The sequence below is a fragment of the Phallusia mammillata genome, chromosome 4 (assembly GCF_965637545.1).
Source record: "Phallusia mammillata chromosome 4, kaPhaMamm4.hap1.1, whole genome shotgun sequence".
Classification (NCBI taxonomy): domain Eukaryota; kingdom Metazoa; phylum Chordata; class Ascidiacea; order Phlebobranchia; family Ascidiidae; genus Phallusia; species Phallusia mammillata.
In genome coordinates, this window is record NC_137255.1 from 9161438 (window position 1) to 9188115 (window position 26678).

General features: G+C 37.9%; 3 protein-coding genes across 4 annotated transcripts; 1 reads left to right on the plus strand and 2 right to left on the minus strand.

The window, feature by feature from the left end:
- Nucleotides 1-1746: 1746 nt before the first annotated feature.
- LOC145223135 (UDP-N-acetylglucosamine--peptide N-acetylglucosaminyltransferase 110 kDa subunit-like) lies at nucleotides 1747-11653 on the minus strand. The gene is made up of 22 exons (XM_080089480.1): nucleotides 11429-11653; nucleotides 11041-11191; nucleotides 10852-10971; nucleotides 10618-10741; nucleotides 10286-10354; nucleotides 7950-8066; nucleotides 7762-7841; nucleotides 7484-7674; nucleotides 7259-7404; nucleotides 6831-7013; nucleotides 6501-6674; nucleotides 6218-6397; nucleotides 5977-6135; nucleotides 5791-5898; nucleotides 5494-5601; nucleotides 5161-5331; nucleotides 4766-4918; nucleotides 4535-4660; nucleotides 4158-4310; nucleotides 3298-3508; nucleotides 2839-3007; nucleotides 1747-2485 (listed from the first exon to the last, which is right to left on the minus strand). Exons 1-22 carry the CDS (start codon nucleotides 11508-11510, stop codon nucleotides 2335-2337), a joined length of 3126 nt encoding a protein of 1041 aa, XP_079945606.1. The 5' UTR covers nucleotides 11511-11653; the 3' UTR covers nucleotides 1747-2334.
- A 4444-nt stretch (nucleotides 11654-16097) lies between these two features.
- Nucleotides 16098-21855, plus strand: LOC145224705 (uncharacterized). 2 transcript variants are annotated; one of them, XM_080091267.1, is made up of 6 exons: nucleotides 16098-16256; nucleotides 17346-18306; nucleotides 19485-19647; nucleotides 20205-20368; nucleotides 20978-21014; nucleotides 21377-21431. In XM_080091267.1, the coding sequence occupies exons 1-5, from the start codon at nucleotides 16188-16190 to the stop codon at nucleotides 20995-20997; spliced, it is 1377 nt and encodes a 458-aa protein (XP_079947393.1). In that variant the 5' UTR covers nucleotides 16098-16187; the 3' UTR covers nucleotides 20998-21014; nucleotides 21377-21431. The 2 variants fall into 2 exon arrangements, with proteins under 2 accessions (XP_079947393.1, XP_079947392.1); XM_080091266.1 differs by lacking the exon at nucleotides 20978-21014 and having other exon boundaries at nucleotides 21377-21855.
- A 273-nt stretch (nucleotides 21856-22128) lies between these two features.
- On the minus strand, nucleotides 22129-24821 carry LOC145224706 (uncharacterized). Its single transcript, XM_080091268.1, has 5 exons — nucleotides 24542-24821; nucleotides 24016-24114; nucleotides 23533-23846; nucleotides 23124-23205; nucleotides 22129-22775 (listed from the first exon to the last, which is right to left on the minus strand). The coding sequence occupies exons 1-5, from the start codon at nucleotides 24653-24655 to the stop codon at nucleotides 22704-22706; spliced, it is 681 nt and encodes a 226-aa protein (XP_079947394.1). The 5' UTR covers nucleotides 24656-24821; the 3' UTR covers nucleotides 22129-22703.
- Between the last annotated feature and the right edge of the window lie 1857 nt (nucleotides 24822-26678).

The window sequence follows — 26678 nt, forward strand, 5'->3', positions numbered from 1 at the left end:
TATATATTTATGTTTAACATACATTTTCGATATTATGGAACTCAGGGTATCATGTAGCCCAGGGGTGGGGAACCTGCGGCCTAAAGGCCACATGCGGCCTTTCAGGGTAGTAAGTGCGGCCTTCGATGGCAGATACATTTTTAGGATGTTGATATAACAGACTGCACCAGGCGCTGAAAACAATAGACAGTAACGTACTTTTGACTTTATTCCACATTACTATTTGATTAGTTCCAGGGCAGCGTTTTTCAAACAAGACCAATGGTCCCATAGTGGTACATAAAGTGATTTCCATAGGACTACCAAAAACTCCAGGTTCAGCAATTTATAGGTTAAATAAATCCTGAATGTTCTAGTGAAGATGAAAATGTAGTGAGGAATTTTAATTAGCTTGGACCGTAAGTCCTACAAACTACGAGGAAATAGCAAAACGACCATTCTGTAAGTCAAAAAGTTTGAACATCACCGTCCTTGGCCTGGGAACTAGTCTATGCGGCCTACATGAGTGTCGATGAACCGTTTGGTAGCCTTTATAAACAAAAAGGTTCCCCATCCATGATGTAGCCTAACTACTGTTGAAGTTTTACAAAATATTTTAGTGGTAAATAATACGCTTAATGAGTAGAGTAAATTGTTCCTGCGCTGTTATGTGCAATTGACGCAGAACATAGCAGACTTGGGAACTTAAATTTATAAGATGCCTTCACGTATTATCTTTTATTGAATATTTAGGCGTTACACCAGGGATAACTTAAATTGGAAATCTCGATCCTTCTAGGGGAGTTTTCTTAACCGGGAGGAATTTGCTTTAATTATTAACATAACTTATATGTGGTTTGCAAATATACACTTTAGGTCTGGGAATATAGCCTATATTGTTAACAAAAGACCCAATTTTAAATGATCTTTGTTAGCATCTACTATGTCTATTGGGGAGGAATTAAAATATTTTGAACTAGGGAGGAAGGTTGGGAACCACTGCCCTATGGGTAATAAGCACCGAAGCAGAGGGTTCGAGATATGATGTCAAAATGAAGGTTAGGCTATATGTAGACCTATTTGTGAAATCGTGAAGTTTTAGTCGTGATTGAGAATGTTTCTTGTAGGCTATGATATATTTTCACCCGTGTGCCACTAAATGGGTAAAAAAGCGGGCTTACTTCTCCATTGTTACAACTTATTTGAACTACTTCAGTCAAGTCATTTTGACAACAAATTCAATAAAAGTTTAAAGGATAAAAAAGCCAAATAACTCTGTCAAAACAAGCCCAAAACCGAAACCACGACTCAATAAAAATGAGTTCAAATTGTAACGATATTTGACTGCTTGCAAAGACGCATGCATGTCACAACTGACAAAAAATGGGGTTTTCAACTACCCGCTCGAAAAAGAAACCAATATCAAACCGCAAATCTGTCAGAAACCAGCCCATTTTGGCGGGAAAAGAGCCACCCTGGGCACTCGGCCTAGCATACAATCAATCAGGCGGTTGGTCCGAAAGCCCTGTACCGTTTGCCTGGTACCGTGCATCCATATTTTTGAAGTTCGGTGGTTTGCTGAGCATGAGCAGTGATTCTTCCACAAAATGTGCAGTACATCATGTTGGACATGCCTGGTTGTGTAAGAAAGATTGGTCTTTCTGTATGATCAGTGGGTTAAAGAAACTCCAAATCAAGGCAAAAAAGGTCGAGAAACTCTGCTGGAAAACTGTTTTGTATGCTGAAGGGCCAAAACAACGGACCTGATCACAATTGTGCGCAGTTTATTCACCAGCATCGCAAGTGTAGACGAGAAATCACGTGATAGTGCGGACAAACCAGCAACGTGCTGCTGTTCCGGATAAAACTCTTACGTCACAAACAAATCGCTGTAGCGGGAGAGGGCAAGGATAAATACGCAGGAGGCGCTTATGTTTAGAAATGGGTAAAACGCACAAAAAATACAATCAAAAAGTAAAACAGGAGCAAAAAGTCCGCGATGGCGCGTTTTGTTTCGATGTGAGAAAAAAGAAGAAAGCGATTTAAGGTACAGTCGCAAAGAAGCGTTTTCAAATAAATTTGCAAACGGCGCGTGTGGCTGATTTCTCGCGTGCGCGGTTTGCAGAAATTCAACTAACAATACTCTTGCTTATAAACGTATATTATTCGCGTGCGCGTTTGCCAGTAGAGCTCACGCCGCCCCATAAAGAATCGCCTCGGCGTGCAACATAGTGACGTCACTCGGCGCTATGACGTCACGCCTGGATTGGCTCGCGACCGCAACGCAATACACAACAATCTGTACAACGACAGTCGGTGTTCAGCCCGCACAGAGTGAGGCTTGTTTCAGTTTCTTTACTCAATGATGTGCTCTGGGCTCTCGCCTACCTCGTAACGCTCCCACATCTTGAAAAGCAAGTCTTCGAGGTCAGTGGCGTACCGCTTGATGTTGAATAGAGGACTGGACGTGCGCTTGTGCCAAACCTTTGCTCGCATGCTCTTCAGGCTGTAAAAAGTGGAAATTTATTTTTTTGAACACCTACCAATAAAGTATATTTCTTACTTTACGAGCATTCGTTGACAAAAAACATTTGTTGACAAAAACCAAATTGCCAGCATAGAATAAAACGTATTCATTTTATTAAACAGACGTTTTATTCTACTTTACTGGCAATTTGTTTTTATCAAAGCTATTATTTAAGTCCATGTTTTGTGTACCTGAATTTGTTGACAATTTTGTAAATTGGTTAAACTTTGAATGCATATTATGACAAAATGAAGGACTTTCTTATGAGATGTTGATTTGACAAAAGTATATACTTTTTTTAATGTCACAATGTCAAATTGCACAAAACTTACTAGTCTTGGTCACTGCCGAGCTTAACAGCAATGGATTCGTATTCATCTCTGTTGGTGGCAATAAGCTCAGAACAACCAAGGGTTGCTAGTTGGGATGAAGCGACACGACTTGCAAGGGTTTCTTTAGGCAGAGTGACCATTGGACAGCCAGCCCACAACACATCCATACCTGTCAATTATCAAGTGGTTCATTTTAATCGAAAATATTGATAGTTAAGATACAATGAACTTTAAAGGCTTCTGGAAGTATGGCCCTGCCACAAGCAAAGTGCAAAAAATTGATGTGTCTTGGAAGAGAAATACCATCAGTTTTGTTTATTATTATTGCAGTAAAAGTTTTGTTATTAAAGAGCATTTACAATCAGTGTGGCAATTTTTACGACTATTTCGGACTATTATTAAGAAAAAACACAAAACATATTTTCTCCAATATTTCTAACATTAACATTGGCTACAAACCTGTAGTATGGCCATTGCAGAGTGGTGTATCCAAGCAGATATCAGCAAGCTGGCCACGGCGAACATGCTCCTCTTTGGGAGCAACAGGCGAGAAAATAATCCTGTTTGGGTTGATACCACATGTCTGGGTGGCAAACTTCTTTACATTGGCTTCACCCACAGCAGGGAAACGAAGCAACCAGAGAACACTGTTGGGAACACGCTTCAAGATCTAAAAAGACCACATTTCCACAGTTTATAAATGTTAACACACCAGTATTGAGAGCGTGTTATGCTACATACAAATTTTGGCAACAGAAAACTTATGTTTAATTAATTTTGACTAAATCAATTACATCTCATAAACAAATGATGATATTGCTTTAATTGCTATTTTATTGTAGTGGAAATTTGCTTGAAAACAAAAACATATATCAAAAATTTCCCATGTATCCAGTGGTGGGATTCAGCAGGTTCGCATCGGTTCCATAGAACTGTCTCACGAAATTTTATGAGATCAGCGAACCGGTTAGCATTACTGGTCCGGAAAACCGCCAAAGTCGAAAGTTGGACCGGGTTTCGGTTTTGGGCCTGCTTACAATTTTGGACAAAGCGTTTTGCTGCTTAACACGTCGCTTTGAACCAGAAAACAAAATAGGCGACAATTTAGTGGCATTTTGACGTGTCAATTACGTATTCAGTCTCGGGCGTTTAGCACTTTTGTGTGGGAAATTTTTCAAAGCGATCTAATGACGTGTAATGACGTCATTAGGAAAATTCCCAAAATAAAACGTTGGACCCCCCCTCCCCTTCAAAAATTTCTGGATAGGCCCCTGCATGTATCTATCAATAAAGATAACCAGAGAAACAGTGTTACTTACATTGCACCACATAGCAAGTGTGGCTGGGTCTATCTTGTACAGCTGATTGAAGTTACAGTACACAATAGCATTTGCAGGCAATCTGTATTGCGAACGACTTGATGCTATGATTCCTGAGGGTGGTTTTTCACCAGTGGCAGCCTTGCCATCAACCTAACAATCAACAGAAAAGTCTTATTAATTGTAGTATCAGTAATGTATACAAGTTTTAACTTTATGATACATTACTTAGTTAAGTTAATCGAAAACCACACTACAATGCTTACATTACTGTATAAGCATAATGCAACAAACAAAAGCCTTTGAACCAGTCCTAAAGAGCCGCAAAATTTATACGTTTCTGTGGGGCTGTAAGAAGACTTTTAACATTATTTTACCTGTACAAGAGCTAAACCATTGTGAACCACTCGAGTATCATCCATTTGTACTGAAAGTTTTCCATTCTTGATCATAGAGCTGACTTTCAGTGCTGGTTGGTTGAGTGCAATGACTGGTGTCAAAACCTGCAAAACAACAATGTTGCAAGTTTTTTTTTATCAACCTTAATTTCTTCAAGCCTGCAAGATTTCTTATCATGTATATTTATATTTAAAGGTAAAATTTCGTACCTCTCTGCTTTCATCATCTTTTACAGGGGCTGGGATGTACGAGACATTGCCAAAATATTCCAAAGTGTCTTGCATTTCACAACTGTTAATGATGCACAAATCGTCACCCACTGAATCATCTCCAGGGTTTGTCACATTGATCAAAGCTTTTTCCTGTAACAATAACAATAAATTGCTCAACAAGCAGTTATACAAAAAGCATAAAAATAGCTACACAAAATCCTTAGTAGTAATTCACTACACCAATCTTCACAAAATATAGAAGTTTATGCAACACAATTTCATAAAACATATTTAGATGCTGTTGAACAGGGGCTGACATGAACAGAACTGAGCACCAGCATATACCTAGCCTTGGTGAAGACAAATTTAAAAGCATAAGATATATCACTTACCCTCATATGGGGAAACATCTGAGCATGATCGCCAATGAAGAAGGTATTAGGCATATAAGCCAGTTTTTCACTGTACTGACTCCTTAGTTCGTATGGTGATGTTATAGAATCAGTGATTGTATAATCCATAAATGTGGCACCACTTGTTCCAGGATAACCGAGCCACATTGCCTGCGAAACAAATCAATTGTTAATCAAGGGGTTGCTAAGTTTTTACAACAGAACGCAGTGAAAACTGGTTGTTTAGAGCCTTTTTTTATTTTTCCCAAATTACATTTATGGTGCTTTTTTACCACAAATGATTTTATTTTGAAGTGAAAAAGGGGTGCCAACCTGAATGGGTGCTGGTCTCAAAGAAAATATTTCATTCCTCGCCCCCTTGGTGTAACCGTTCATGTTAAGCAAGACATGAATACCATCTTGGTGAATACGATCAGCAGCCTTTAAAAAAACGAATGATTTAAAAGTGTCAATCAACAAAACCTAAACGCCAAGTTTACTGAAAGCAAGGCTTTCAAAATAAAACACCAGAAAAAAATTCTAAGTGTGGCATAACTAGATTTTTATAAACTTATAAGGGTATTTGAAAACACATAAAACAAAAGCAAAAACATTAATGTATCTTGTTACCTTTCCATTGCATTGAAGCTGTGAAAGGTCAACAAAGTGTGCAACCTCACTCGAAACTTTCTTCCGGAAGTTTGTGCCATCATCAGGACTTAATGCATAACAGAACACCTAAAACACAAATTTCAACATGCTTGTACACATCTCAAATTTTAACAGCAAACAGAGATTGCTGTAAAAAAAAACTACCTCCACTTTGTCAAGGTTGTGCACACCAGGAATGCTTTGCATCAAGTGGGAGGTTGGGTGATTACCGAAGTCTGAGCTGACATAACCGATTCTCAGTTTGCCTCCACTTAGGTTGAGACTCTTTGGATGCTCATATGGAGGTTTGTGTAGAATGTTTATCTGAAAAGTTTATAGGCATGTGATTGGCTAGACTCGAAAACTATACTTTGGTAAAAAAAAATTTGATGTGTTGTATAGGTACCTTATCCAAACACAAAGCTCCATGACGTGCAGCAATAGCTTTACGGAATTCATGAGTAAGGGGGTAGAGCATGGAGTGATGAGGATGTACAGATGGCAGACGATTTTTCGCAAGCTGATCAGCAACAATTGTCACCAATTTCTTCATTCTTTCATCATAGTCACTCCAGTCACAGATAATCTTTAAAAAAATGTACCAAATAAATCAAAGAGTAAAACCAAAATTTCTCGTTTTCAACAGTTCTGTTAGGTTTCAAATAGATGCAAAATAGTTGTTGACCAACCTGCAGGCAATGTGCAAGATTGCAGTAAGCATCAGGAAAGTCAGGTTTCAATTTAAGCGCTGTTCTGTAGGATTGAATGGCAGCAGGAATGCTTCCACTGTCCTTGTGCACTGAAGCAAGGTTGCTATGTGCATCAGCAAATGCAGGGTTAATTTGAATGGCTCTTGTGTAGCACTGCAGAAAAAATATAAAGTTTTGAAACATAGCAGTGGTTTTAAATTGTTTTTCTCCCTAAAAACCCTTTATTACACACAAACCCATTTATAATTTCATTTGTAGTTACATTTTAAACAAGTTAAGTAATTTTAAAATATCTGATGATGTGCTAACCTGAATTGCTCCCTGCACATCTTGCATCTCTTTTAGAGTGTTTCCCATGTTGGAGTAAGCATCAGCAAATGTTGGACTTATGCGAATAGCTTCCTTGTAATGAAGCAAAGCCTCCTGAAGTTTGCCTTGTTGCTGTAGTACACTGGCCAAATTGGAATGGGCTGCTGCAAACTCTGGGAAAACCTAGAAAGACACAACATGTTACAAGGTTTCCAGGATAGAGCATTCAACTTGTTTGTAGCAAGCATCACATTTTCGCACCGAAAAACAAAAAATAAACCATTTGTGCCGTGAATTTTTACAACCAATATGAACCGTGGCTGATTTTTATGCTGTTCTACAAAAAATAATTTTTTAACACTTAAATGACGAATATATTGGGCCAAATACAAGTTTTAATTCCGAAGCAGTAAAAACTGAAAGTATACCTCTAGAGCTTTGGTGTACAGTTGGATTGCTTCTTCAATAAAACCCTGTTCACGCTTGATGTTAGCAAGGTTGTTCAATGAATCAGCATGAGAAGGACAAAGTCGCAGTGCCTTGTTGTAACATTCTTCAGCGTCTTGTACTTTGCCTGTATACATAGTTTTGTAATGTTAGAACACTCAGCTACAGCATAGTTTTTCACACATTTCAACCAAAGGTTTTCATACCTTTTTCTTTGAGAGCATTAGCAAGGTTGCAATAAGCATCAGGAAAGTGCGGTTGTAGTTCAATAGCTCTTCTGTATGTGTCTATGGCCAAATCAATAAGGCCTTGTTCATAGTAGACACAAGCAAGATTGCCGTGTACAACTGCATGGTTTGGTGACAAGTTTAATGCACGAAGATAGGCAGCAACAGCTCTGTGAATATATAAACATGTTATGCCTATTTTGTTGTACAGTTAGGGCTTGTGAAAGTTGGGCACACATCAAAAGGTTTAAACTAACCTGTCAAATATTCTTGCCTCTTTGAGAACATTTCCAAGGTTAATATAGGCATCCAAAAAGTTTGGATCCAGTTTCACAGCCTAAAATATAAACCAAAAATTAAAATTAAAAATCGGATAAAACAACAACAACAAAAAGTCACTGCACATCAGAAAGTCACAATCCAACAGGACTGATTACAAGCTTACTTTTTCAAAGTGGTGGATTGCAAGCCAAATCTCTCCTTGGCTGTTGAAAACACAACCCAGATTGCTCCAAGCAACGGCGAAGTTTGGTTGAGTCTCTATTGCTTTTAGGTAGCATGCCTGTTTGTCATCAAAGATCCAGGAGTTGTCAGAAGAAAGGTAGAGAAAAAAGAAACAATAATGTTCGATTAGTGGCCAGTTGTGGCAATTTAAAGTAAAATGCAGTGCAAAGGAGTAACTTATAATAGTCAGTTATGTAAAGGTGCCACAGGGCCAAGACAGATTTGGAGTCTTTAATGGCACTGTGATGCATGCAGGTCTAGTTTTTGAAATGACACAAGTCAAAATGTAAATCGGAATTTGGGCACCGTCACATAATTGGTCGCGAAGAGCAGAGAGAAAGGTAGGCAGCTGCATCAATTCTACACTAGTTTGACGAGTTTGGACACAAACAAACAGAAATTTGACGAAAATTTATTTATCAGTGTTTTCAATGCAGCTGTCTTAGAAAAGGATCAAATTGTGCAGGAAGGGGCTGCCGCTAGTTATTTCCAGGACTTGTGATTGAGACACTATGCTAATACCATCCCAGTTGCTAGGAAAAAAGCACCCATGTTTCACCTGAAGATCAAGCGGTCCCGCACAATTTGTTGAGGCTCGCAAGTAGCGCAGATTTCCAATGCACTGCAGTTTTTGTTCGCAAAGCGCGCAGCTGCTCGATATGGACTCAATTGAGATGCATCAAAACCCAAGGGTTTAACATGTTACAAAACAAGTTTTTTATGTCCAAATTCAAGTTTTGCAGTTAGAAAAGTTATCCCATGAATGTTTTTTTCAATTTGTTACATACACAAGTTTTTGTAACCCCCTGGAAACATACTGTACCGCTGACTTATACGCTGTAGAATAATGCTGTCATTGGGCAATTGCGGCAAGATCCAAGTTACTCATTTCGAAGCCTGTGTCCTCATCCCAGACGACTGGAGAAGAATCGTTCACACCTTTTGCGCACAGTTAACACAAAAAGCGCAAAAGAAAGAAACAAAATTGAACATGTGTTGTTAGTTTTGTGATTTTAAATGCTTTTCTTCTTAACCATTGCCTATCTTTTTACCAAAATTTACACTAGAGAGCTTGAACTAGAAGAAAAATCAGTTCTTACATTTTTCCATAAAACATAATTCTTCCCCCGTTTCAAGCTACAGAGTTATTCACAGACTGCATTTATGATTTGAAACTACATTTATGAAGAATTGCTTTTCAAATTTCATGTGGCTATTTTTGGCACACACATACGTTTTGCTGCAACAAAGTTGGATGTTTCCTCAGTTGGCATTTACAATACAAATCAATGTATATACATGTCCAATGTAAAATTCATACATATCCAAGTTCTATGGTCCACTATACTATTCCAGTATTATAAAACTGACTGCGGAAACACCACAATAAAGATAGTTTGAAGATGAAACCACAACAGAGACAACAGCAGTGCACAGTTTCGTGAATGTTAAAGCACAAAGCTCAACCGAAATTGATCATAAAAATTTCAAAACAAGTTTGGAAACCATTCGAAACATTTCAGAAACACATTTACAGAAAAATAGTTCACATGTGCGTTTAAGCTTGTTGTCTGTGTCGGCCTACGCAATTTAGCTGGACACACCCTTTATTAATACAACACGTTTAATGCACTTGTTTAGGCTTTTTGGGCAGTGAATTAGCTGCATTGCAAGGTAAAGACAGCAATGCAACTAAGAGGCCTAGCCTTTCAAAGAAGGTCAAATTGTCGCAAAATGCAGCGTTTAACATTAGGGTTATGTCAAAATCCAAAGTCGCATATGCGCAGCTAAGCAGCAGGCAGCATGTTTGCCCTATATGTCAAGCATAGTCATTTTATTTGCTACAAAGGACATTTATGTGTGACAATTAGGGCAAACAGTGCAATCGCAATTGGGTAGCGCGGAACAGCATTTCATTTTGGAAATGTAATGCTGCCACCAAGGCAGGTCAATTGGCCTGTTCATTTTTTAACCTGGAGACAAATATGTATGTGTGTGCAAATTCTCGCTAATGGAGAAACATTTGAACTGGAGTTGAAATGATTTGTTAAATGTCCTCTAAATGCAGCCTGTGCCTCCACAACAGAGCAACAAGAGAAATTTTGATTTAACATTTCTTGGACCAGTGCATTTTTTAGAAATTGGTTTTAAAAGCTCTGTTGTGTGAAGTAACTCTGCTTCTAAGGATAAAGTTAACATCACTATCCACTAAAAATGGCCTACACCAATATGTAAATCAGTGGGTACGTGCACAAACACCACAACATGCAAGGGTACCTTTGCTTCTTCTAGCCTGCCTAAAGCTTTCAACAAGTTTCCAAGATCACTTCTGACACAATAAAGGTCCTTAAAAACAAGATTCTTGTTAAATAATTTGTCTAACACACAAACTACAAAAACTCTTTTTTAATTTTTAAGCTAGAAGATTATTTGCGCCTCAGCCTAACCAGTAGTAGAATTTGAAAGAAAATGTTACATGACACAGTATGAAATTCAATGTGGTGTGAGGACACTTGCATCAACCTTATTACAGACTGATTTATGTCCGCAAAATTTAAGATTAAGAAATATTGATGTACAGCAAACAAGCAACAGCAGTGACAACTTACTGGGTTTATCTGTAGAGCAGAAAAATACGCATGAACTGCACCCTCCAAATCTCCGGCTGTAACAAGGGCTGCTGCCAAATTGATGTACCCATCAATGAAGTCTGGTTTCAACCTAACTGCATGTCTGTAATAAAAGAATCATCAAAATTATTTTCTGCACACTGTCACAAGCAACCATACTAGTTAAAATTTGTAAATATCAAATTTTGAAATAATTTATAGCTGATGTTTTACCTGTAATGATCAAGTGCCTCTTGTAGTTGCCCCCTTTCTTTGTAAACATTTCCCAAATTTGAATATGCCTCAGCTAACATTGGGTTGGTTTTAATGGCGTGTTTTGAAAAGTATGCCGACCTAAAATTGAAGTTTTTATTACAGATGTCCTTAGTGCAAGCATTAAAATTAATTGAGTGAAAAACATACTTTTCCAAGCGCCGGCACTGAAAATGAATTGAGCTTAGCAAAAGCAGAACTCCAGTGTTGTCAGGTTCCTGTTGCCACAACTGCATACAGTGTCTTTCAGCATTTTCATAATCACCTGCTTGGTATTCACGATGTGCTAGTTCTGCAAGGGCTAAAAGAAAACCAGCCATTTAGATCCTACACAACTTTAACATGAAATACACATAATGCCAAAATTAATAAATTAAATTATGAAGTAAATTACAACGGTAGGCAAACTATAATAGAAAAAGAACAGTCTAACTTTTTAGCAGTCCAATTCAAATCCTAGCACATTCAAAAATGAAACAAGAGCCAAAAACATTGTATTTTAATTTTTACAGTTTAGGACAAATTTAACGGCAAATACCTGATGAGTCCAGAATTGTTGCCTGTTGATTGCTGATCATGATCTTTTTCGCTGTATCCTCTTTGTTTATTTGCGAATACATAGTGTTAACACTTTACAATTACATAAAACTCAAGCACGATAGGACGCACAATGACAAGTTTTCCACGTTTCAGAACCGAAGATCGGTATCTTTCATTCGAGCAGGGCCGGTTTTCACGAATCACGGATCGCGTGATCGCATTCACAGCATGACGTCACAAAGAACGCCCAAACAAATGGTATTCTTCCGCGAGAGAAAAAGGTAAAGGAACGGTTATTTAAATAGCAAAATTGCACCACAAGTTTTGTTTATTTTGAACCTAAAATAGATCATGAAATCCAAGTGGTATTAATGCTATATTACAAGTTTATTTAAGCATTACAAAGAGAATTTGTTAACCGTATGTCACGTGATTTCATCAGTTCCGGAACAACGGCTACGTAATTTATTCATTGTTATTGTTTTTGATACAGGTGGGGAGCAAACATGTTTTCTTTGTTATGTCACAATGTGCAAATACATTTTCTGGTTTAACATGCAATTGGTTTCCGAAATTTTAATACATTCTTATGTCATATTAAACAAATCCACACCAGTACTCATATAGATAAATGTTGACCTTTTTGCTGTTGTCTTAAAAGGGCGGTTTTAGCCTACACCAAAAACGAAGTTGCAAGATCGTAAAACAGATGTCATCCCGGACCCAATTCTACTCAAAGGCTCTACCCGAGCTTAATATACGATCCAGTTCTTACAGACAAATCGAGTTTCTTACGAATGATGCTAATCCTGGCCACAAAATCTGGTTCAGTTTTAATTATGTTACATCTTACATGACATCTGGGATCTGTAGTGACAAAAATCATTTCGAAAACTGATCTTGGGACATTTTGACTGGAGATGCACCGAATCATTTAGGTAACGGGTCGAAACAAATTCGTCAGACCCAATCAAATCATTGATGACGTACCGCTACGTGTTTGACACAAAAACATAGGCTTTTCTACCCCGAAAACATTGGTGCTACACAACAGGACAGTTGCGTTTCATTATCATTTTAGTTCCGTGGGTTTTAAGTTGCCTGCCTCGACCATGGTTGCCAGGCTGCCAATGACTTACTTACTTTTTGCCTAAATAGAAAAATCGACAATGTTTTAATAATGGTAATAATTGACGCGATTTTAGTTACGACGTAGTTTAAAAGAATGTGCGTTACCTCTTCAAGCAGAAAAGACACGTATTACGCTTTAAAATCGTGTTGGTAAAACATTCCGTTCGGACCGAATTGCAAAAAGTAAAAATAGCCGATTCTTAAGTAAGCTTATTTAGAGTCTTAAAATATATCGTAGCCTACCATTATTTTCATGAAGTGTAAAGTCTGGATCTTTCTCTCCTACCCGTCAGATTTTCAACAATACATCAATCTTACTGTTGAATTAAAGTGAGTCGATCTGGAAGCAGTTAGCTTAAGTCACGACAGGCGATCGAGTTTTCTGATTGCTATTTGTTTTTCGTTTGTACAAAATCAATACAAACCGGCAGATTGCGGAAAGTACAAAGAAACAATATGATAAAAGCATTCAATACATATAAGATTAGTTTCAATGTATTCTTAGACATTGCAGCAAAGGCGAAGATCAAGACGAAGACAAAATATATTTACAAGCAGACAAGATTTCGAAATTAGCCTGTAAGAAGTGGGAAATGGAGGAATAGTGGACAAAACTATTTAATAGTTGCCAACAAAGTGTTGAAATTGCAAAGAGTATCTCTGACTTTTTACGTTAATTATAACGACCAGATTAGTTAGCCTGTAGGTTTTTCGGTCGGGCGCTTTCATAATTCACCATGGTATCACGTCATAACAATTGGCAGGCGTTATGGAACTGGAACTAAATCTTCTTAAGAAGGCCTGAAGAGGGTTTTAAGGATTTTATGTTCAGGTGTTTTTTTAATGAGATTGAAAAAAAAGCTGAATTTGTAACACAGGAAATTTTTATGTTGGTAAACTACAGTAAAAATTTTTTTTCACGAGGTTCGACCCAGGACGCACTTGGGAACGAATCCCGATCACGTTTTTATGTCTGTATGGGTAACATTTTTAATGGCTATAATTTGATCGGGTTCGGGACGGGTTCGGGACGGTTTCGGGACCGGTTCGGGACCGGTTCGGGACGGGTTTGGGCTTAGGTATTGTTAAACAAACGGTATTGATTCGGGCCTGACTTTAAATTCTGTGTCCGTTTTTTTCAGGTAAAATTACCCAACTAAGTAGCCAGTTGCTGGACGCCCAACTAATAAAACGCCACGATTTCGGGCCGGTTTCGGGCTAGAATTTTGGGCCCGCCTATAACTATGTAGCAGGATAGAAAGTCAGAGCCAAAATTATGTCCATTCGATTCCAAGCCAAACCCTGGCCCTCTAAAAAAGCAATTTCGGTTCCGCAGCACTTAACTTAAAGCGTTAAAATGCATACTGTCTTTGGTTTTCATGTTTACATGACACATGTTAAAGACAATCAACTTTTCCGTTTCAGAATAGAAAAAAATCATTCCTTCCTATTATCAACTTTGTCAGTGGAATGTTTTCTGCCATGAAAAAATCGAAATCTGAAGAAAGAACGGAAAAGAACTATTACAATGGCCTTGGATGTTTTGAATCTATACCACCGCATACGGAACAATATGAACCAAGAACCAATTTAAATGTTAAACCAATAACGGTGTTGCGTTGTTCAGCAGCAGAAATGAAGAAATTAAATTCATGTGATCTAGGAGGCAGATTTGGCAAAACTGTGCCTGCTACATACAGAGCCAACGACTTCAAATCGAAAGAAAAAGACACCGAAGCAACCATACTGATGGTGACCACTGGAGGCGCACGAAACATGCATGTAAACCATTTTACGACATATGGGTCTCATGATGATGTTGCCGCTGTTTCGACAGGGCACGGGAGATCAAGGCTCGTAAGTTACCCTTCACCTGTGGTAAAAAGGCATCCTCACCTAAAGAATAACAATATTCGTCAAATTCATTTATCGGAAAATGACCCATCTTCCAACGATGTCCCAAGAAAAGATGGGACAGAAAGATCGAGCAGCGTAGAGGCTGTATACACGTCGATTGTAAAGTTTTTTCGTTTGTTTAGTGTTTGTTTTGAATTCAGCACTGAAGAACATGGTAGAAGAGACAGTACAAGCAATTTTGAATTTTTTCCGACTTTACACTAAAAATAATTCGTGACGCAAACGCAGCCAAAAAATGTTACTGGACTGATTGTTTTTTTGTAAACAGTATTTTTAATTGTTGTAGCAATGATTGTATTGCAGTGTATGTTACTTGATACGTTTTGGTACGCATGTACTGAAATTTTATGAATAAACTTAAAAACAACAGTATTCTAGTTTTTTAAAACACACCTGGTTAAACAGTAATCTGTATAGCCGAAAAGCATTGCCTATTTTGTAGTTCACACAAATAAAAGCCTACGGCGACGGCATATAGGTCTAATCTAAGACTTACTGTGAGTAACTACGTTTTAAAACAGTTTAAATGCCGCTTAGTCGGCTTATTTCATGGGGGTATTTCAATGACACTAACAAATAGATTTTTAAATGCGCTTGGAATAGGTTATGTAGTTCAGCCCACGTCCTACATACAACGCCCAGGAGACTTAGCGTGTAATTACATTGGTCGCCCGGCTTGAGCTCTGCAATCATACCTCAATACACATGCGTTGGCATATAACGATACACGTTGGACATAAATATTAATGACAGAGTGTATTATCTTGAGCTGGGCATACAGGTAAACCAGTTAACAATTTTCTTTTGTTTGACGTTTGCAAAGCAACTTCTGCTAAAAAAGGTAAAAAGAGGCCTTGCAGTAAATTAGCCTAACGAAAAAATAATAAACTTGTTAATTTGACAAGCACATGAGGCACCATTACATTTTGCAGTAAAAAAATAGTTTTACAGTGAAAAGTGAAAAGCTACTGAAGTTTATAAATTGATTATTGCCTGTTTGTTACGTCACACGGCGTTTCAATTCAACCCTTTAAGTTGTTGATGTTCGAAATCGGTTGTTTGTTTTTAAAAATCCATACGGCTGAGGCTTAAGAGGCTGGCGCCAACATGGCTTGCACATGGACATTAATAGACGTTGACTCTCACGCAATCAATAGAATTGACATGGACTTCTTATCGGGTGAAAAGGTTGAGCGTCGTTTGCATAATTACTACTGATTGTGACCACTGACCAGGATTATGCTGTCCAGTCTGAAGAAAGCGCATGGCATGCAGTTGTAGGTTTAACAGGCAAAGAGCACATCAGAAGAAGAGACAACAATGAATATGCAAGTGGGCTGAGTTTTTTAAAAAAAAACGGGTTATCAATGGTTTATAGTTGCGTTTTAGGATTAGAACAAATTAGCACAAGCAAGACTGCGGCTTATGAATGCGAAGATGTAATGTTATGACATGAGTTACTAAAATGGTCTTAATTAAGCAGCATGTACAATGTGCCACAGATTATAGTGTCAGAAAGTTGGAAGCTACAACTAAGTCCACGTTAAAGACAAATTCAAGTGCTCCTAATGCTGCTTACAATTTCGTTTACCGCTGACATTATTGATTATAGGTGTAAACACATGACGCTGACAAACGGTATACGCCATGTTGTAGTATAGAACTATGTGTTAAAAGTTTTAGTCGATTAATTTGTTCCACTAAGAGTAATGATCTCAAGTGTTCAGCCAAAGAGGGACAAAAGTGTTTCAAACAGACGAGAAGATACACTTAAAGAGGTAATGTTCAATACTTAATGTTTCGTATCAACTGATGTTCACTAATTACCATGTCATATGACTGCATTTTTGCATTTTCAAACATGCGCACAGCCATAATCAGCACTTTTATTTGGTATTATGTCACATAACGAACATGTTTCTCACCTATTTTAAAAAAATGGTTGCTCGAATTTCACGACAATAACGACAGTTTTCAAATACGAGCGGGGGGTTTAAAGATTTTTAATTTTATGTTTTGTGTTAAGTTAGCGAAACATTAGGCAACAAGGGCATGAGGTAAAGAATATCATTGCAAATTTCCCGTACTGTGTTGTCGAAAACTGCAAACGTTTATTCAAAACAAAAGTCTACATTGAATTTGAATTGATAAAGTAACAATACGGGCGAAACATTGCACAATGTTTTCTTCGTTTACACAGCGGCAAGACAATTTACAGTTTTTTACGCTTAGTCAGTGCTTTAAGATCTTCGTAGCAACAGTTAGCAAATATTTTGGGTGGCGCTTCGTTGCATGGTGACCTCAAGTGCGGGCAAAGTGTTCTTAAGCCAATCGGGTCGCCTTTATAATATACACGTTGGCTATACACGGCCAACCTTCATAAATTATTCGCAGTTACCTGAAAAAGCGTGCACCGGCTCTAGTGAACAAATGCATAATTTACGATAAGAATTGAATTAGATAAGCTGTAATCGTAGTTGCAGGGTTACGGTTGATTAAAACGTTCTTAAACCAATTGTCGAACGCTGGGTAATTACATATACTTATATACTTTTTGCCATACATTTGTAAACGATTAATGAATTACACTAGTAAATTTAAATAGCAAGAGTCAAACATCGAGATATATTTTCGTCAAAGTAGGACAATTATTGAAAACAAGACTGGTATTGTTGCGCGAAAAAAAATGCGCGGTCATACCAATGTGAATTTATTTCAAAATTTAAACGATTAAAAGCAAAGACCACCAATCAAGGTGGCAATATATTGAAAATTTTAAACGTTTGTTAAAAAAAATCGTAAATCACATTTTGTTTAAAAAAAAAATTAACAAGGACATTAACAAAGACATATTTCTTAACATTTAGGTGCCACAGTGTTCAAACAAGTGTCAAGCATCTTGCGAAGGTTCACGCAAACTCTTCCAGGCAACGGTAAACCACAACATCCGTCGTATAGAGAAAAGACTCAGCCTTGGCGCTGCCACGTCACCAACGACCAGCACCCGTAATTCAGTGAGGGAATGGCGGAAGCCGGCTGAGGTTGTACCAAGACGGTCATTAGACGAAAGTTATAGGACTCCAGTTTTGCTAAACAACACTCCAAAACACACTATAAGTACTCCAGTAGGCGGACAAAATGGGCAGAACTACAGTAAACGGATTTTGACTGCACAAAATGAAAGAGGTACACCGCACAAATACTCCACGCCGAGGTACAGTCCAAACACCACTGCTTTACATCCAGGACTTTCCAAATGCGGAACTGCGCAATACAATCAGGGCGTTTCCGCATATCGTAGACCCACAATGGTCGTTGCTTGCACCCACGAAAGGTCGAGGGTTAAAAACGTGGTATGTCCACACAACAGGCAAGGACTCGAATCAGCATACTCGCTCTGCACTGAATGCGAGCCATCTTTGGTCTCAAGTGATTGTTCCTGCTGTGGGAATCCGCCCCTGCTCCACCCCTATACGTTACATCACGTGACCACGTTAAAACGTGGTGAACGTTTAGTGTATATCCAGCGACCGCCTGGGTCATCGCCTAAAAGTACTTATTTGGGAGGCATTTGTAAGCGTTTATCTCCAACATTCACCAGGCTGTTTCAGCACAATCAGATGCACCTTAAAGGAATTTTACACGACCAAGGCCAACCTGTGCTTCAGCAGCCTGGCAGAAATGTTACGTTTGATAATAAAGGGGCATCCTCGGGTGGAAAAGTTTCCGATACTACTTCAATGAACTTCAGTATGTGGAAAGCCCTGATGTGTGGAACCTGCTTTGAAATGGCTGTGGATGACGATGGCAGGAGTTCAGTTAACACAGGCAAGTTTGTCAAATTTTCTTTGCTACGATTACGGTTGGTTTAAACTTTCGGATGGGACTCGAGTCGCAAAATGTTTGGCCATGCCGTCAACTATTAATGTATGGGCGTTACTGAATAAACGTATGTTGCCAAAAAGCAAAATATATTGTTGACGATAATGCCGCGTTATCAAAGATGCAAATGACTATGACTGCTTTCTGGCATAGCCTACCATTACTTGCCAAATGTTGAACGAAAACATCAGAGCTTAAACGTCCAAGCATTTTTCAGTTCTCTGCCGCCTGATTGTCGAAAAATACAATAAAAAAAAACAAAAAAAACGTCCAAGCATGTTATTGATAAACACACCAATTTACATTATAGACAGGACAATATCAACATTTTTCACAACTTTTTGAAGCTAAAAGGTCGGAGTAACCTTTATGTGTACATATATATATTGTACAGTTCTTACAGTTTACTTTTATTGTCTGTGGGACCATTCGCCACGCAAAGAAACGAATTTTCCTCATGCATGTTTGAACTAACCGAGTTCAAAAGTTCACCGGGTTTCAATTCTAAAATCCACATGCAGAGATTGGAACAGTTTATCTCTAATCCCGGTATTGGGTTTCTGTCGTGGCTCTGCATTTTTCAAGCAAAGGTCGATGAACTTGCAATCCTGCTTAGCGAGTGAAATGGCGCGCATCTAATCATAACTTATTGTAGCGAGTAATGACCGTCCAATCAACATAAGTGCATTGGCCAATGTACCGCAAAATAACTCCTGTACAAACTTACCCGTCAGCTCGTTACAGAAAAGAGCAACACCGATTACTGCCATTTGCTCTTTGTATTAATTAGACCAAAGGTTGAAAATTGTATTTATATTTTTGGGGAAATTTTCTTATTTTACAAAAGTTTTTGAGCTTTCTAATGACTCTAAACGTTTGTTTTACCCGATCAGCCTCCAAACCTACACAAAACAGTTGTTACTATTTGAATACATATATTTTTTTGCTTGTCTGTATTGGCAATAAATGACTTGTTCAATTTTATATACATGTGTAAAGTCAATCTAATACATTGGAGTATTAGAAAACACTTGTACAACTTACGTACATACATGCGACCACAATGCACAGGCCAAGAATAAATTTGCTAGCACGTATGATTATGCCCATTTTGTTTTTTTCAGGGGAAAGTGGGAGTGACGGGGACGATGGTTCGGACGGTGGCGGCGGTGACGATGACGCCGATGCCGACGCTGACCAAGGCGACTCAGCATCTGATATTGAAGCGATCGAGTATTCCAGCGACGGAGGCGGCAGCTCGGGCGCTTCAAGTGTTTCGAACGATGGGTAAAAAATAAAACAGGGCCAAGTGGCATTGTTTTCTACACTAAAATATTAACCCAACCTATGTCCCTTAGCATAAAGTTTTTGATTTTGTTTTTATGATTATTTTTTACATTAATTATTCTTTAAATTTTACACAATTTTAATGGAAATCTATGTTACCCATTGTCGCGATTTGGCAGGAAGATTTTATACACTGTGGCAATGGGCTTTTTGTGCGCCTATACTTTCGATTTGTAGCCTATACACAACCAAAACGGGCTGTAATAAAAAATAACAAGTATGCAAGCATCTCTAAATAGTAATATGCAACTTTGATTAGTACCTTGACGCATTTCTGCGAAAATCATTACCATTCAGTTTGGTAAACTTGTAGTAAAGTTCGCCACACTAAGTTTTACATCAAATAGCTTGACCCTTTTTAAGTTGTTTTTTGTGTTTTTCTATCTATACCTATTAAACCGTTTTGGATGCAAAACAAATGATGAAAACCGCTGCCATTGGATGCAACCTTTTTAGCGATACAGACAACAAATATTATCATGTAAACGTGTTTATAGATCAGCTTACCAGGAAGAGCTTATGAATGAAGAGATGTACCACCAGGATTATGGAAATGACACCGAAATGGATGAAATGGATTTTTTGTATCGTGATCAACCAAGCTATTGTGATGATTTGCTCGACGGGTACAGCTACGCGGACGAGGAAGAACGGATACGAGGTAGGTTATTTATCTGAAAGTTAATTTGTAGTGACACGAATTTAATCGTTGTAAAGTGCAATCTTTTTGTAATTTGTGTAAGTACAGCATAAAGGCAAATATATGCGTTAAGTTAAACGCTACAAAGCATTAACTATTTTTTGAGGACAAACAGCTTTCTCATATAGTGAGAAGTTGCAAACTTACTATAGTTACCTGCAGAAACCAAAACCCTATGGCCAAACAGAATCAGCCAGTAGCCTATACACAATGTTTTGCACGGAATATGTATTAATTTCACCAAAGTTGTCATTTTAATTTCGAATCAACGAATACAACTCTTATTCAAATAGAATTACGTTTACCTGCAGAAAATGCTGCTTACTTATCAAGTTAAACGGACACTCAACTTGCAAAACATTTTATGCGATTAACCGGATTTGCCTATGCTGTATTTATTTATATTTGCCTTTACGTAATATGATCACAAAGTGATGTCTACATTTTTAGTGCAGCGTCTTTTTCGACAAGAAAAATCTTTTATACGCTTTAACCTTTTTTTGCTATGCAAAAAACACTAGTACTTATCTTCAATTGGCTATTCATGTCAATTAGCATTATTTTACCCAGATGCGGATTCTGATTTTTAACCAGAAGCAAAAGTTAGGTAATTTCACGTGCGGGTGTTTTTGGTGTTAAATAAAAACAAATTTTAAGCGTTAACTGCGAACGCTTGGCAATAATGTTAACCTTACGTTTTTCGTGTTTGCATGAATTTGGTGCTTATTTGTTGGATGGGTGTGCATGTTGCTGAGCACATGTTTCATTTCGTGATTTCAACGAGAACAGATTATTTAAAAGGGTAAATGTGGTACCAGGGTTGCAAGACCGACTGGAATTTTCGGGCCAGACCGAACATTCGGGCCAAATTTATGCTTTTGTTTTTCAAAAAACGCGTGTGTGCACTAACTTCAGGCCCGCTTTTTTCCACGATTGCTTGTGGCAACTTCTAAATGTTTTTGCATGTAGGTTACACTGAAACTTGTCGATTGTCAGACGCCGCCGACCACGACCAGCGTATGGGTTCGCAATTAACTGAATCTGAAGAATTTGAGGAGATTAGCGAATTCTACTTTGATCGCTATCGATAAGGGCTACAATCCTAACGAACATCAAGCATTTTAAACCTACCGAGGATTTGTGCAAATTGTGAAGACATTTTTGATACGTTTTTTGTATTCCTTTTATTCTGAGGTAGGCGGAACAAAATGCGTTCTTCTCGCAATGGGTTTGTCGTGAAGACGCCTGTCAATCTGTAGGATTTTTCTATTTGATTTTTTGTAGTTGTAGAATTCGGTGATTTTCTTTTAGATAACCCTTTGAACTCTAGGGTGCTTACGTTTCTTGCTCGTAGCAACACAAGTAACAGAGACAAGAATTTGCTGACAAAATGCATTTTGTACTGATATTTCGTCGCTTGCGCGGCAAATAAAGTGGATTATTTAGTAGTTTTTTCAAGTTTCTACATTTTAAATTCAACGCTGTTGTTGTTATGTAGCCTAGGCATAGAATATTTTACTGCATATTTTGCTTCGCTGGAATAACAGCTTTGTGTAACCAAGTTTAAAACAGTTTAGGTTAAGTATTTTTTATTCCCATCAAAGGCTTGATTGTACCTTAAGTTTAAACAAAGTAGAATTGAATATGGAAGTTTTGACGTGCCAGCGCTACCCCAACAACCCATAACACGTAACAATGAGGCTTTCAGCTAAACAATGTAATGGTATGGAGATTAGTTTTATTGTTATCGTCGCGATATCAACTCTCAGGAATTCTTTGTGAGAGCTAAATGGGATAAAGATAACAATGCTACTGTATGGCGTATTTTCTAGCCATGTAATAACAATACAACTTAACAATTTGCACTAAAAAGAAAACATAATTTTTAGCTCTAAGTAATGAAATATTATGTACTTATCCTTAATCAGAGAAATTTTTAGTCCTCCTGGCAACTATTTTTTATAGGTTTAAATTGGTTTATTTTAATAAAATTTTACCTGTTTCGAGAGCTTTTGACAAAAAAGTCAATTTTTTTACAAAATCCTGGCTAAAACCAGCTAATTGAAATTGAACAACAAAAGTGAAGTAAAAACGGCAAGAAACCTAAGGCAAGCAGTTAAGTTTATACTGGACCACTTTTAACAATACCTTACAAGATTCAACAGAGGTTATTACCCACAAACAAAAGGGAACAGTAACAAAGCTACTTTTACAGCTGGACTGGAGGTACAAGCATAACACAAGGCTAAGTGGGCAGTCTAAACATGAACACAGTGGTTTTTGTAATCGCACAATGTCATCCCCCTCGGCAAAGCTGAAGTTGCTTTTTCATTGTGTCTGTGGCAAGTCGAATGGCAGTGCTTCCATCCTGAATTGTAAAAATGTATCAAACAAAACAACAACACAGTATTTGATTGATTAACAAGTGTGCAACACATATTTTTTAAGTAGACAGCACATTTTAACCATCTTAAACTTGCCTACTAAGTTAGTAACCCTCTTAAGTTATGCTCCTCTAATTAAGTTATGCTCCTCTAAATATATTTTCACCAGACCTTTTTTTTATGTTTTTTTTTTCAAAAAAAAAACCAATGCAGCTTATTTAAAACCAGGTTTGTAGATTTTGGTTTGTGAGTGTTTCCATCAATCTTAAATGATATTGCAGGTACTTTTGTTAAGCAATTTTTTTTTTAAATCATCCGGTTTTAAACTTCACCTTATTACGCAAAGTTGTGTCTGCACCGGCTTCAATTAATAGTCTTGCATCAGCAACTCGACCTTCTTCACAGGCAAGATGTCTACAACAAAAAGACAAAATCCAAATATTCTCAAACAGATACAAGTTATCTATCATTCAAAAAAAATACTGACTATTAGACACATGGACATTTAATACAATTGAAAAAGACAAGTTTTATCTACCAATAAACCAAACCAACCAGCTATTGCCGCAACCAAATATGTTCAGTTGCACTTCGATATAAGCTAAAATATGCAAAGATTGGCAATATGGTAACCAGTGGGACCAAAACTTCTAAAAGAGAAACAAACAAATTGTCATCTTAAGATCGAACGTCAATAGTGACATGGGGCAAGTTGTATATTGAAAGTATATAGGAACTCACAAGGGAGTATTTCCTTCAGAGTCTTGTAAATTGAGATTTGCATGATGGGCAATCAGGAGTTGCACTATTTTGGTGTTGCCTTTTGAGGCGGATCTGTGCAAGGGTGTTGCATTATACATGTCTGTGGTGTCAGCATCTGCACCCCGTGCTAACAGGGACTTTGCAGCTTCAAGACGGTTTCGAGATGCAGCATAATGTAAAGGAGATTGCCCTGAGTGGTTTTGGGCATTTATTTCAGCACCTCTTGAGAGAATCGCAAAAAGAATTGTTTGATTTCCAGTTGAGGCTGCAATGTGCAAGGGTGTCCAACCACTCTGTAATACAAAACCAACAGTTTACATCCCTAAGCACATTTGCTTTTGAACAAATACTTTACATGTGTACAAAACAAAGCAATTCACATTTATTGAGTGAATAAAAAATACCCACCAGCACATTGATGTTTAGGCAATCAATTTTAGAAACCACAGTGTTTCTACTTACACTATCTTGACTGTTGACACTTGCATTGTTATCCAGCAACAAATCTGCCACTTCCCTCTGACCATTTGATACAGCCCAGTGCAGAGGAGTGCGTTCAGTCTTTAAAAAAATGTTGCTTTTATTTCAGAATATACAATACATAAAAAACAATATTTGCAGTAAAACAACAACAAAGAAAGTATGGTTTACAATAATTTGCATCATTGCACATTGCAAATATATTGTGATTACATTTGAGTGGATGCAGTCATTGAATAAAGACAAGCAATAACAAAGTAAGAGTCATACTAAATTCTAGTGGTGTTCCAACTAGCAACTACCAACCAGGCCTTTTAAGGCTGGGGCTTGAGGCCTTAACGTCCTTATCTACAACATTTTGTTTGCAACGCTTTTCTTGTTCTGTTTACTGTAAATTATTACGAATATTTACGGGCGCTGTAAACAAAATAAAATAAAATTGAATATATATGACAGCCACCAAACTAATGAACAATGTCACAAATTACCACATAGTGTAAAGTCAAACCTGGTCTGTTGAATGCACCGACTTGGGATTTTCCTTTAGTCGATGGGCCAATAAGGCTAATTGGCCGTCATATGCAAAATTACACAGTTCGTTATCGGAAACTCCAGCTGACATGTTGTTTTTTGCTTGATAATCTCCGTACTGAGACAAATTGTGCTCCAAGCAATGACAGAAACAGAAATGTTTGCAGTCAATCAGCTGTTTAGTATGGTATGGACCAAACTTGTTTCGTCATGGTGACATGTGTGTTCGATAAAGCGTAAAGTGTTGCTTTTTTTCTTTTTGCGGGGACTTAAAAACACGCAACTTAAAAAACGAATTTACAAATTTCAGTCCGGTAGAGTAAAACTATTCGGTATCAAGTTTCTGTTAAATACATTTTAAAGTTGCGTCATAATCAATCACATCCAATACCGCATTTGCTCGATTGTAAGCCGCGGCTTATATTGTTTTTTAGCTGCCGTTTGTGCGGCTTATAATCGAGGGCGGCTTATATTTTAATTTTATACCGAAATCATTTCTACACTCCAACATTTTAAATTATTTGGGGTTCCAAACATGTATGCGTGTACAGATTATACGTCGATATACGTTCTGATGGGCACAGTTATCAACGTAACTAACAGATATGGGCAAATAGTCATACCATACAACTACAGAAAGATGTATCAGGAAACAATCGTATCTAAAATTCCAGCGTGCGGCTTACAATCGAGGGCGGCTTACAATCGAGGGCGGCTTACATTATTTTTTTAACACCTCAACATGCGGCTTACAATCGAGCAAATACGGTACTCAGAATCAAAATGCACGTGTGTAAAGTTTCAGAAGTATTCTAGGAACCTGGTAAGTAGCAATACCTTTCGAGTTTAAAATAAAACGTGGTTAGAATTTGATTGAGCGTTGGGCAAACTAAGCACATGTGTGGAAGAGCAAAGGAAATGTGTATGTGGGCCTACTAGCGCAGTCTAACTCAAGCTTTTTTAGCTACGGAACAATGAATATATGCATTAATATAATCTTGCAGAACACCGAACAAAATAATAAAGTGATGCAATAAAACAAACAAACTCACGCTCAGCTACTGTAATTGTACTTAAGCAGAAACAGTCCTACGTACGCAATGACATGCTTATTTTAAGAGAAAACAATAAATAAAACAAATCACGATGGAACATTCAAACTGGTGATGGTGTATAATTACTTTCATAAACAAAATCTACTTACGCCCTGTGTGTAAACCTGTGCTTTTCGATAGGTGTATTATGTTTGTTTGTTTCATTTTTATCCTCGGTGGGCGGGCAACGCCTGAATGCGGAATGCTCGCAATGAGTCCGCCGTCGAGCTGCCTGGTTGTATTGCAAGTTCGTTGATCATTTTTTATTTGATTTTTTCAATTTTAGGCAGTGGGTGACTTCAATTTATTTCAACCCATCAACAACCACTGCTGGGTTGGAGCAATGCCGCTTAAGTTTCTTGCTCAGGAAAACACAAGCTACCGAGATAGGATTAGAATCCATGACCTCGCGATCACAAGGCGGTTGTGCTAACCACTAGGCCAACTTGGCGGATTATGAACAATTAGTCAAGCTCATAAATTTCTCGCAGAAAACCTGACGATCTTTCACGGAACACCGGTTTTAAATCACTGTACTAGCATCTTTATAACCAGGGAGTCGAACCGGAACTAAACCCGAACCCGCGAACCGGTTTGAGTGGTTAATTTCATTAAACCCGAACCGCTAATTACCATTTTCTAAAAACCCGAACCGGAACCGAACCAGTAAAAAATGCAGTCTGTTTTATATTTTGTGATTTTTAAACAGCGCACTGAAGAATACACGACATAACACTTATAGGGCGTGTCAAAACTAACAGTGCACGGGCAAAATTCTTGTGGAGTTCTTGTGGAGAAGGCCGGGTAGATGATGGGTAGAATTAAATTTAAACCGGTTTAAAAACCGCAAACCGGTCCGGACCGGATAATTTGCCCAAACCGGAACAAAACCCTAACCCGCAAATATACATTTTTAAAAACCTGAACCGAACCCGAACCCTTAAAAACAAAACCAAGTGAACCCGAACCGAACCTGAACCCTTTTGACAAGCGGTTCGACTCCCTGCTTATAACATCGAC

Excerpts from the sequence above, each read along its gene's own strand:
- LOC145223135 (XM_080089480.1), bottom strand. The coding sequence starts at position 11,510 with ATGTATTCGCAAATAAACAAAGAGGATACAGCGAAAAAGATCATGATC. Across the intron at positions 10,742-10,851 it reads GAGGCACTTGATCATTACAG|ACATGCAGTTAGGTTGAAAC; the intron begins GTAAAACATCAG and ends CTTTTATTACAG. Across the intron at positions 5,602-5,790 it reads AGCTTCAATGCAATGGAAAG|GCTGCTGATCGTATTCACCA; the intron begins GTAACAAGATAC and ends GTTTTTTTAAAG.
- LOC145224705 (XM_080091266.1), top strand. The coding sequence starts at position 16,188 with ATGATCTCAAGTGTTCAGCCAAAGAGGGACAAAAGTGTTTCAAACAGA. Across the intron at positions 18,307-19,484 it reads CAGGAGTTCAGTTAACACAG|GGGAAAGTGGGAGTGACGGG; the intron begins GCAAGTTTGTCA and ends TGTTTTTTTCAG. Across the intron at positions 19,648-20,204 it reads TCAAGTGTTTCGAACGATGG|ATCAGCTTACCAGGAAGAGC; the intron begins GTAAAAAATAAA and ends ACGTGTTTATAG.
- LOC145224706 (XM_080091268.1), bottom strand. The coding sequence starts at position 24,655 with ATGTCAGCTGGAGTTTCCGATAACGAACTGTGTAATTTTGCATATGAC. Across the intron at positions 24,115-24,541 it reads CGGTGCATTCAACAGACCAG|ACTGAACGCACTCCTCTGCA; the intron begins GTTTGACTTTAC and ends ATTTTTTTAAAG. Across the intron at positions 23,206-23,532 it reads TCTGAAGGAAATACTCCCTT|ACATCTTGCCTGTGAAGAAG; the intron begins GTGAGTTCCTAT and ends TTTTTGTTGTAG.